The following is a 12,102-nucleotide window of genomic DNA, read 5'->3' as shown; positions in this document are numbered from 1 at the left end:
ATAAAGTAAATGATGAGAGAGTTAGAGAAAATAGTGAAAAAATAAATAAAGATAAAGTAAACAAGGAGAGAGATAAAGAGAGTAGATAAAGTAAAAAAAAAAAAAAATTGAAGCTACCCCTTATATTTTAAATTTCATTTACACCCAAATGTACAAAATACCCAACAATTTATTGTGCATCAATTTTCATGAGTCTTTTTTTTTTATTTTTTATCTTTGTACATATTTTTCAACTATTTTTAAAATTCGTTCCCTCAAACTCACTACAATTTTCGTGAACGGGACGAAATGAGAGAATACAACATAGGGTGATTCTATTCATAGCCTCCATTTTACTCTTTACAGCTCCTTTTTAAGATATTAATAATAATTAATTAGAAATTTAATATTTTATCATATGTTGTATAGTCCCCAAATTATATTAAATTTTAAATTAATTGATTACTTCAATTTCTTTTTACTATTTACTCTTATCTTAATATTGTGTATTAGTTTGTAGCCCACATTTGCCACCTAGAGTTCCTCCGCTGCCAGTGATGGCGCCGCCGACCAGCTGACCCTTTCCTTTCAGGTAAAGTTTTTTTTTTTTGTAATTTTTGGCCGAATCATCAAGGAAAGAGATGTTGAGATAGTCCTCGTATTGTAGGTGGAGGTGTTACTCTCCTCTACGCCGCCAAAGAACTGGAGAAGCTGCCAACAGCCAACTTTGATCAGAAAAATGGTGTCCAAATTATTCAAAATGCTTTGAAGGTTTGATTATGACAATATATGCTCCATTATGTTATTTACCCATATCTCAACCTCTTGTGCTGATGTACTATTGTTTGTAAATGCAGACACCCATTTTTACGATTGCAGCAAATGCTGGTGTCTCCCAGTGGTGCTCCAAGTTGCCGGGATCGATGCTCTTGATGTCCTCGGGGCGCTTGGGGGTGCCGCAGTGCTGGTTGAAGCGCTGTGCGAGGCGGCGATTGGCGTTGGGGTTATCGTCGCCGACGATGATGGGTAGGTTAGGGAAGCCGTTTATCTCGAGGGCGGAGATGAGGGTGTCGTAGTTGGCGTCGAAGACGATGGTGTAGGTGGCGGGGCCGTCGACGATGGGGGCGGCGCCGCCATCAAAGAAGGCGAAGTTGAGGGGAAAGTGGGAGTCAACGTAAAGGCTGAGGAAGGGGTAGATGTTGATGGTGAGTGGGTCAAAATTTAATACCCCTATAATTTGGGGGTTATGCATTATAGGATAAAATAGTAAATACTCCCTCCGTCCGCCAAAAGTATTCCACTTTGGCTGGGCACGGAGTTTAATAAAATTGGAGATGATGTTGATGTAGTGGAGAAAGGGTCCCACACTTTATGAGATGTGTGGTTGAGATTGAATTTGGAATGGGTTTTTTATAAATAAAGAGTGTTTGTAAGGATAAAATATAAAGGTGGATGGTGGGACCATAGCTTAAAAAGGAAAGTGGAATACTTTTTGCGGAAACAAATATAATAATTGTGGAATACTTTTGACGGACGGAGGGAATATTTATTTAATTATTATTATTATTAATATTTTAAAAAGGAGTAAAATATGGGCTCTGAATGACCCTAGTGTTATTGTTTGAATGGACTGTAATTTTGAAGAGGCCCATCACCCTTTTAGCATAAGGAGAATGAACAAACGGGCTAAAGCGTGAATTGAGGCCCAAACCCACAACTCCTATTAAAACTGCCATTAGGGTTTCGGCCCCTCTTTCTTCACCAATACTTCCATTCAGCTTCCCGCACACTGCAACAACCATACGCCGTCGATATTCCTCAAGGTTTACTCTCTCTATCTGCCTTCCTATCTAGTATTGCTTTCTGTATGCTCATAAGTATCAATTTCAGGTGAATCGCGGAGAAGATATGGCGGAAGCTGTCGTAGCTGTAGCTGCTCCTGCTGCTCTGAGCGATGAAGAGAAGATTCATACCGGCGTTTTGCTCTTCAACCGCTGGTCTTATGACGAAGTTCAGGTCATTTTTCGTTTAACACTGCGGTCGCTTCTCCGTGTCAATTACTCATTCCGTTTTTGTTGATCTTGCTCCTCAATTTCCTATCTTTGTTCTGCTCTGCTTTTTGTGCTTTTGTTTGGCTTTGTGTATGTGTCGTTCACATATTGATTTGTTTGATTGTAATGTATGTATATGTTATTGTTTGAGGTTCTTACTTGTCTTGGTCCATGACTCTTAGTCATATTCGTTTTAGTTATTTAAAAAAAATTGCAATATTGACGATGAAACACAATGTCATTCAGAAACTATGACTTTTCTTGGATGCCCGTATATAGAATTAATTTATTCTCTTAAATTATTTCTGATGCCATTACGAGTTCACTGATTCCACTATTTTAGTCCGTTTATATAGTCAATAATTTATCCATAAAAATCTAGCTTATGAGTGTTTCATTTTGGAAATTTATTTTGGTTCATTTGCTTGTTCTCACATCTTTTGATTGGTTGGTTTTTGTTTTTTATCTTTTACAGATCAGTGATATCTCTGTGGAAGATTACATCACTGCCACTGCAGCCAAGCATCCAACCTTCATGCCTCACACCGCTGGAAGGTACCAAGCCAAGCGCTTCAGGAAGGCTCAGTGCCCAATCATTGAGAGGCTTACGAACTCCCTTATGATGCACGGGCGCAACAATGGAAAGAAGCTCATGGCTGTAAGGATTATTAAGCATGCCATGGAGATCATCCATTTGTTGACTGACCTGAACCCAATTCAAGTCATTGTTGATGCAGTTATCAACAGGTCTGCAATTTACTGCTTGTACTCATAATTTTTAAATCAATTGGAAGCAGTAAACTAGTTTGGTTTAAGTTTTGAAGATGCCAATCTGAATACTAGAGATTGCTCAACTACTGTACCTGTGAAATTTATTCGGCTTTGCTGAGCTTATATGTATTCTGTGTTTAAATTATTTTTGGCCTACCTGATTATCACTTTAGCTCATTCATGGACTCGAACTATATATGCAGTGGGCCAAGGGAAGATGCCACCCGTATTGGGTCAGCTGGAGTGGTGAGAAGACAGGCTGTTGATATCTCTCCTCTGCGCCGTGTCAATCAGGCTATTTACCTGCTCACCACTGGTGCTCGTGAAAGTTCCTTTAGAAATGTCAAGACTATTGCAGAGTGCCTTGCTGATGAACTAATCAATGCAGCAAAAGGCTCTTCAAACAGGTGAGGAGTCTTCAAATCTCATCACGTTTTTATACCTGATAAAAAAACTAATAGTTAACTTGTTCAAATTGACAGCTATGCTATAAAGAAGAAGGATGAGATTGAGAGAGTTGCTAAGGCTAACCGTTGAAAGTGGAAGTTTCAAGTTTTCAGGACAATTTCCATCCTGTTATCTTGCATCCATCTTAGTGATGACAACATACGAGATGGTTCTTTTTTGTCAGCGGCTTTGGAAGGACAAAAACATTTGCCTAGAATACATGCAGAACCTGAAATCATTTGTCTTTAATGTTTTATTTTCGTTGAGAGAAATTAGAACCTGTTGATTTTTATTTTTATGTTATTGCAAATCTTTCCCAAGTATAATTAAGTTTCGGTCTTAAGCTGTTTGCAATCGATTTGTGTGCAGTTGGTTTGAGTGCTCAAAAATATCTAAGATGACTGCATTGCTAACTAAAGTTTCTGGCTGTGAATGATGTGACTTGGAGTGTATCATCGGCTGCTATATTAACACTAAGAAGTCCAATAATATGTAGATTTGCAAGAACTGCATTCGTATGTATTTTATAAAGAAATCTTTGAACTCTTTATCATTATCAAGTGGATTGCATCATTTTCAATGAGTTCAGAAGTGATCCCATAATAATACCTATTTCCATAAGAAGAATTTGCCAAACTCAAGTGATATATGTATAATTTGTAAACCACGTATATAGCAATTAATTGAAGTTGCAGGTAGAATATAGGCCCATAGTTACTTGAAGAAAGCAGAAATAATGGCAGTTCAGGTCATAAAGCATTCGTGTATGAGACATTTACTTTGAATGACAAAATAAATTGATAAAACATAGGATTTGAGTATTCAAGGATAAGATAGTCAAATAAGTGTAAAAATTAATCAATCCATCATTATCACTCAAATTAAACACCCCCTAATAGTACTACTATTATAGTAGTAGTTACACTTGCAACACAATCAAACTGAATGTGAATTGTGACGGAATAGTGACACAGTTGGGCAACATTTTTCCTCAAATCTGCACTCCAAAACCTCATGATAATGAATCACTGGAATTAAAAAATAGTTGACAAAGAACACGAATGGAACTGAAACAATGATTTGAGGATTGAGTTGATGATGATACATGTTGATCTATCCAAAGCTTTTAGTATTCTTCTCCTTCCTCCTCCTCTTCCACATCTTCTGAAGCCACTTCCTCGTAGTCCCTTTCAAGGGCAGCCAGATCCTCACGTGCCTCTGAGAATTCACCTTCCTCCATACCTTCACCCACATACCAGTGGACGAATGCTCGCTTGGAATACATGAGATCGAATTTATGGTTGATTCGGGAAAAAACTTCAGCCACAGCTGTGTTGTTGCTTATCATGCAGACTGCACGCTTCACCTGTGCAAGATCACCCCCTGGCACCACTGTTGGTGGCTGGTAATTGATACCGCATTTGAAACCAGTTGGGCACCTGCAAGTACATCCATGTCGTGTCACTAACACCAAAAGCCAATAAATTTTACCAAAACAAGTGTTGTTTTGAACCCATTTTTAGCAAAAATCACCCACCATCCATGAGTGCAATACAAATCAATCTATTTATTGCTAGTGATCTCCATAAAACTAGACCCGGGAACTCAAACGGCATAAACACATTTCATTGTAAGAAGCTGAAGATAATGTGCAAAGCTCATAGATATAAAGCAGGAGTAATCGCAGGAAACAAATCATATTCCGGAAAGCTCTTTGAGGAATCTATAGCTAGATTTCTGTCATCTGATAAACCTTAGTTTATAGATTTTACTGAGGAAGGCAACTTAACATTATATTCTGGGCTTAGAGAAACAACAATTAAAAGCTAGCAATTTAACATAGGAAATTACCAGTCCACAAACTGAATTGTCCTCTTAGTTTTGATAGTAGCTACAGCAGCATTAACGTCTTTTGGAACAACATCACCACGATACATCAAGCAGCATGCCATGTACTTCCCATGTCGTGGATCACACTTTGCCATCATACTTGAAGGTTCAAATACTGCATTCGTGATCTCAGGAACAGATATCTGCTCATGGTAAGCTTTAGCTGCTGAAATTACCGGTGCATAAGAGGAAAGCATGAAATGAATACGAGGGTAAGGCACAAGGTTGGTTTGAAACTCAGTGATGTCCACATTAATGGCACCGTCAAATCTCAAGGAAGTGGTCAAGGATGAGATAACTTGTGAAACCAAGCGGTTTAAGTTTGTATAAGATGGCCTCTCAATGTCCAAGGATCTCCTGCATATATCATATATAGCTTCGTTGTCCAAAAGCACCACAACATCTGTATGTTCTAGAAGGGAGTGAGTGGACAAAACACTGTTGTAAGGCTCTACCACTGCAGTCGAAACCTGGAAGCAAGTGGATAATTATGTCAATCCAATCTGAAAGAATCTGGTGGAATACCATCACATATTTATGCCATGCAGTTTGTAATTAGAAAATAATGATAATCGTAAACGGAAACAACAATTGCATGAGGGATCAATGATGCAGACTTTCCCAATCACAAACATTTTGGTAAATGAGTCAAGATGATTAACCTGGGGAGATGGGAATATACTGAAGCCAAGTTTCGACTTTTTGCCGTAATCCACAGACAAACGCTCAAGAAGAAGCGACCCCAGGCCAGAGCCAGTGCCACCACCAACAGCATTGAATACCAAGAAGCCCTGCAATCCAGTGCAGTTGTCTGCCAGCTTCCGGACTCGATCAAGGCATAGATCAATGATATCTTTACCAACTGCAGTAATAGTGTTTTACAAGTATATATATAACACAAACCAATGCAGAGTTAAGCTCAAACAACACTAGACAAAAAATCATTAAACAAAATGTTACCAGTGTAATGTCCTCTAGCAAAGTTATTTGCCGCATCCTCCTTTCCAGAAATGAGTTGCTCAGGATGAAAGAGTTGTCTATATGTCCCAGTCCTAACTTCGTCGATCACAGTGGGTTCAAGATCAACAAAAATAGCACGAGGCACGTGCTTGCCACCACGGGTTTCGCTGAAGAAGGTGTTGAAAGAATCGTTTGCGATTCCAACAGATGTGTCACTGCACGTGGAGAGCAAAAATTTTATTAGACATACAAGGTAGAAAACAAGAGAAACAATTGCATTATACAAAAGAAGTAGAATGCAAAAAAGAATAACAAATAGGATAATGATGAAGATCGCGCACAGTATACTCATGTAATGGCAACTTGCTATGGATTCACATTCATGATGCAATTTAAGACGTTGTTATAACCTAGGCAAACAGTAACAACAACGATCTCCAGAGCGTGAAATGCAGGTTTATGAAGAAGATTGTGCACCGCACCACATTAGCAAGTATGGAAGCGAACTATCCGGAATTAAATAAACGATAAATCCGATCATTCTACGGATGCAGAAAACTGAGATTTGAGGATCTAAGAATTGCGTAGCATCATACAGATAACAATCAATCAATCAGAAAAGGAACATTAGCAGGAAAGATTAAAAACAGTGAAATAAGAAACCTAGGCATCATTCCATCGGGCTGGATGCCGTGTTCGAGGCAATAAAGTTCCCAGCAAGAGTTGCCGACCTGAATTCCAGCCTGACCGATGTGTATGCTTATGATCTCTCTCATCTTTCCAATAGGATAATTCTCTACTCTTCTCCTAGATAACCTTTCCGATTATGTGCAGAGAGAAGGGAGAGATTTCCGTTTCAGAGGAGAAATGTAGTCTACCTTGTTGCTGTTGGAGAGAGGAAAGAGGAGAGGGGGGGAGAAATGTTTTCAAGGACAGTGGGACCCACAGCTTTTAGTGGGGCCCATACAGCTGTCCGGCCTGTGCCGCTATCGTCTCTTCTTCTATCGTAGCCCACCTCACCTCGCTATGGATGGATTATGGAATTTGGATATTATCGTCATTATTATTTGCAGGCAGGCAACCCGATTTAATTAAACAATTAAAATACAATTAGCAATAATCCATAGCAAATTCTCTTATCTCGACTGGGGCCGACGATAGATTGATGAATTGTTAGGTAATATTAATGGCATAATAAATTAATAATATGTTGGCATTGTAAAATAAAGATTCGTGTTGCATTTAATAAAATTTATATGTGAATGCAATAATGTAGTATTGGTCACGACTCAGGAGTCCGAAATTGTCGGTTCTAAGTCGATCCGGCAATTCAAAGTTCACCTTCAAGGTGAACTGTGCCCTGCATGTGAATAGCTATAGTCGATTATAATTTGGGCACTTAATCGACGATTACAATTAAAATTTGAGCTAATAGTTACAAAGTTTAACTAGCATTTGCATATAGTGAAATACATGGAAAAATATTTTTTATTTTTTATATTTATATAAAAACTAATATTAATTTAATTATCAAACTCATAAATATAATTAAAATTAATTTAAACTAAATATATTTGAATTGAATATTAAAAAAAAATAAAAATAATAAGAATTTAAAATTATAAAATTTGATATTGTGAAAAGCAAAAAAAAGTTAAAAAATAAAAAATACTAATAAAAAAGAATTAAAAATACATTTTTTTCAAAAAGATGAGAGAGGAGAGAGAAATTTATAAAATTTAAATATTTAAACAAATTTAATTTGTACATTTTAAATCAAATAATTACATAAATTTATCAAATTAAAGCTCTTATCGTGATCTTTAATTTGATATGCATATTAAATATTTTATAATTAATCGAATTTCACAATTCTAGAAAGAAATAAAACAACAAATAAGAAGTTAAAGAAATGAAAAAGAAAAAGAAAAATATAGTTTAAACATAAACCTTCAATTTTATTATAACTACAAAATTGTCATTCAATTTTAAATTTGATTTCAAATTGGAAACTGCCTTTTTAATATAGTATAGATTATTAATATTCCGTACATTCCCTCATCATCTTTGATGATGAATAGAAACCTCGACGATCCAAACAGTCCTTAAATCTTCAACAAGTCGATCACCTTCACATTCAATTCATGATTCGAGTTCCTTTAGCCGCCTCCATAACTTGCAGTTGTCAAAAATAGGATTGTGTTAGAAAGTAGAAAGTAAGTAAACGTCAAAGTGTTTAGTTGTCTTTTTTTTATCGGAAAAAGAACATAGTGTTAGAATTTGGTCATAGACAAAAACTCGTGGTTTAGTTCAAGTGAGAATTGAACGGCTGACTTGCAGTCATAAAGCAAGAAACCCTAAGGTTAATTGGATTCTTCTGTTCAATTAGGATCGTGGACATATGAGTAATTTACTTTGAACCACGTTACAAATTGTTGTTGTGTGATTTACCTTTTAGTACTTTTTAACCATTCTATTAAATTATCATTCAGTACACACAACCACTACATCGTATCAGCTTATCATAATTGAATCAAATTAATTTACATTATCTGATAAATTTTCATAATTACAAGTGAGTCACTAAAACTATCACACTTTGCAGCAAAGCAGTTATTTGTCCAATTGATAAGCTATCAGTAAGATGTCTAAGAGCAAGGAGACAAAGGGGGAGCGAACCAAGACAACTATTTTGTTGGATATCCTTGACATCATCGAATGATACGCAGCGGAAATAACAGTCAAAGATTAGATCTAGATTTACAAATGCATCATGTGTAGAGATAGCATACGTACACAACAATAAGAATAACTTACTTGTTATGTGGTAAACGTGCGTCTCGATTCGTGTCGTGAATCCACTACTAAGGTATCCACGTGCATGTCGATTCGATGCAGGAACAATTCCCAGTGCATGTTTCAATCTTTGACAGCTAGGAAATCTCCGATTGAAACCATAGTACTCTCTTAGTGTTTGCAAGTCAAAAGCTCTAAGCTAATGTTTTCGTATATTTTCATATATCGATTCGTAAGACCAAGCTCCCTTATTTATAAGCGAAGAAGACAATTCTAAATTGTCTTGTCTTCCTTAGTCAACAATTACGACTAAGGAATTCACACTTGAGTCAACAATTACGACTAAGGAATTCACACTTGAACTGTCTTACTTAGTATTAGAATATATCAAATATATCCTAATCTAGTCCATAATATCTTTCAATCTCCCACTTGGACTAGCATTAGATTAAACACCAAGCACTAACTTTGCACTCTTAAGCGAATCAACAATACACATAAAGTGTGACCCTTTAGGCCTCCATTATCGTCGATAATCAAATTAAAGTCTACACAAAACTCCTAGACTGCGTTGTGTAGCGAACTCGATATATGAAGAACGTTTACGTGGATTCTGTAAACAAAACCTTTATGCGAAGATATAGTAACATCCTTTCATTCACGAACCACTCGATAGAGCCTAGAATTTGCCATTGTGTCTTTCTAATAGCTCTATCAATTTATCTCATCTTTATTAAATGACTCATATCGATCATGTTCAACTTTCTAAAGTTCGAACATATCAATTGCACTGGCCAGTGACTTAACGGTCAATTAATATAGAGAAACTGAGTGTTCTTCTCGAAATGTAAATCGAGGAATGAATCCTATCTTGGCACAACTACCACCTTCCCTTATATCCCGATATACCCAACACAAGCCGTATCTACCCCTTTGGTTGGAGTGCAAGCATTGTACTTGGTCAAAGTATAACATTCAATAAGTAAGATAAGTATTGCCCTCAAGTCAAAGGACTGTCACAAACTCCACACACCAATAATCATAGACACCAAAACAAATGATATATTGGTTGGGTATGCCAATACTCTCTAAAGTATCCATGCATCTATCACGAGTATCTAATATCTCATAGTCGTGAGAACAACTACATTCTCTAAGAATGTGATACAGATCGCATGCCAACTTATAACATATCATCAATATCCCAATCTTGATGATCCTTAGTTGGGGCGCTTTATACTCTATTGCTAACCTCCCACTAAATTAGCAACAGTATTAACTCATGGGAACATTTAATTGAATGAAAACAAATAATCAAAGTAATCAATCAAATAAATGCATAATGTCATTAGTGACATCAAATGTCATAAATGTGATCAAGTAATAAGTCTCAACATAGATTATTTCTAGACATATTACTTTTACTCCCACTGACTAAAGCCAGTCTCAAAGATATCCAATGCCCAAACACTCAAAGTGCTTGTTATGATTCATAATGCATAACAACTGGTCAAAAGGATTAGCTATGTCCTCTTATGTGGGAACTTGATCTAATTAACATAATCTTTTATTTCTAATATCTCTTAAAATCTGTCAATGATGTTAAGCACACAGACTACACCTTGTGTAGTGAAAATCATGACATTCATGACCATCCTATTGCCCTAGCGTTAGGATCATCCTTTGTGCGTTAAATCTCATTGTCATTAGAAGGACAATCCTTTCTTTACAAATAGATGCTATATTCCATCGGTAGATGTCCTTTCGAACTTATTCATGGAGTATCGCCTTAACATCTTGCCTATGTAAGTGGATTTTGATAGCCTAACAATCTATTAGCTCAAACTCAATAGATCTTGATCCCAAGGATATAATAGGCTTTACTCAAATCCTTCACCATGAAGGAAATTTACAACTAGTCTTTCATGGATTGCATCATGAGTACAATAATTTTCATTTTCAATATGTCATACATAAATGATGATGAAAATTGTGTTCTCATTCTTGTGTTTCCTATAAACACAATGATTTTCTTTGCTTTTGACCAAAATCAAACGATTTGATCTCTTTGTCAAAATATTTGTTCCATATTCTAGAAGCTTGTTTTAGTTCATAACAACAAGCAAAATCTCAATGGACTTGACTTTAGCAATTAGTGAAAAGATTTCATCATAATCAATGCTCTCACAGTGATTATATAACCTTTTGCCACTAACCTCGCCTTGCAGGTTTGCACATTGTCATTAGCATCAAATGGATATTACCCCAGATGATGACTCAGTTAAGGTCTAACCAATCCATTTTAGATTTTATGGCTTTTTGCCACTTCTAAGAATATATGACCATCATGGAACCTATGACTATCATAGTTTCGCATAGGTTCTAAGTTCATCACCAATTCCAAATTCTTTATCATCTTGATCCTAGATCAATAGATACATTCTTTAGTTGGTTTACGTTCTTTAGAACTTATACGACGTTGCATTTGTGCAGGCTCTTCGTTATTCTGAACTTGAAGAACTTGAGGAAGTTGATCCGCTATATCATGATGAAGGATCTTCGACATCCAATGTCATATCTCCCCCCGTATTGAAGAATATTGCATTTCTGCAAAAATCTTCAATACTGCTCTTATTGGATGTGTCTGACGCTCTAAGTAGTGCATCAGTACCAATAAGATCATGAACAGCTCCCACTAAATCCTTGTTTAGACCATCTAACAAGTTTTTCTTCCTCCATGTTGACTTTGTGGCTCTCAAATCTTGTCAAGATCTAAGTCATAACGATCTTGTTCTCTATAGACCAAGTCTTTTCAAGAAACATCGCAATCCTAAAACTGAGAACTTATATTTTCCAAGAAAATAGTAGTATTCTCGTGTTTTCTTCGGATATCCCACAAAGTAACACTTCTCACTTTTGATTCCAACTAATCAGTGAGCATTTTCTCTACATATGTAGTGTAACCCAAGGTTCACATATGTGTAAAACTATGCTTCTTTCAATACCACAATCATATGATATTTACTCAACTAATTCAAGTGGAACTTGGTTCAGAATATAAGCAATAATAAACAAGGTATGGTCCCAAAGATACACTGAAAGTTTTGAGAAGCTCATTATGGATCGAATCATATCTAATGATGTTCGATTTCTCCTTTCGGATACCCAACTCAAATAAGGTATCCCTAGAGGAGTCCATTGTGGATGG

The 12,102-nt window shown here is 36.4% G+C and overlaps 2 protein-coding genes across 2 annotated transcripts; one reads left to right on the top strand and one right to left on the bottom strand.

Annotated features, from left to right (window-relative positions):
* The first annotated feature begins 485 nt into the window (after positions 1-485).
* Positions 486-3,602, top strand: LOC130988804 (40S ribosomal protein S5). Its single transcript, XM_057912769.1, has 8 exons — positions 486-571; positions 647-750; positions 837-1,184; positions 1,624-1,802; positions 1,870-1,995; positions 2,506-2,777; positions 3,005-3,208; positions 3,284-3,602. Exons 5-8 carry the CDS (start codon positions 1,888-1,890, stop codon positions 3,336-3,338), a joined length of 639 nt encoding a protein of 212 aa, XP_057768752.1. The 5' UTR covers positions 486-571; positions 647-750; positions 837-1,184; positions 1,624-1,802; positions 1,870-1,887; the 3' UTR covers positions 3,339-3,602.
* Positions 3,603-4,090: 488 nt separating this feature from the next.
* Positions 4,091-7,246, bottom strand: LOC130988773 (tubulin alpha-5 chain-like). Its single transcript, XM_057912730.1, has 5 exons — positions 6,762-7,246; positions 6,099-6,313; positions 5,801-6,000; positions 5,100-5,608; positions 4,091-4,687 (listed from the first exon to the last, which is right to left on the bottom strand). The coding sequence occupies exons 1-5, from the start codon at positions 6,872-6,874 to the stop codon at positions 4,375-4,377; spliced, it is 1,350 nt and encodes a 449-aa protein (XP_057768713.1). The 5' UTR covers positions 6,875-7,246; the 3' UTR covers positions 4,091-4,374.
* Between the last annotated feature and the right edge of the window lie 4,856 nt (positions 7,247-12,102).

Source organism: Salvia miltiorrhiza, chromosome 6, assembly GCF_028751815.1.
Source record: "Salvia miltiorrhiza cultivar Shanhuang (shh) chromosome 6, IMPLAD_Smil_shh, whole genome shotgun sequence".
Taxonomy (NCBI): Eukaryota; Viridiplantae; Streptophyta; class Magnoliopsida; order Lamiales; family Lamiaceae; genus Salvia; species Salvia miltiorrhiza.
This window is presented reverse-complemented; position numbering and strand designations above follow the sequence as displayed.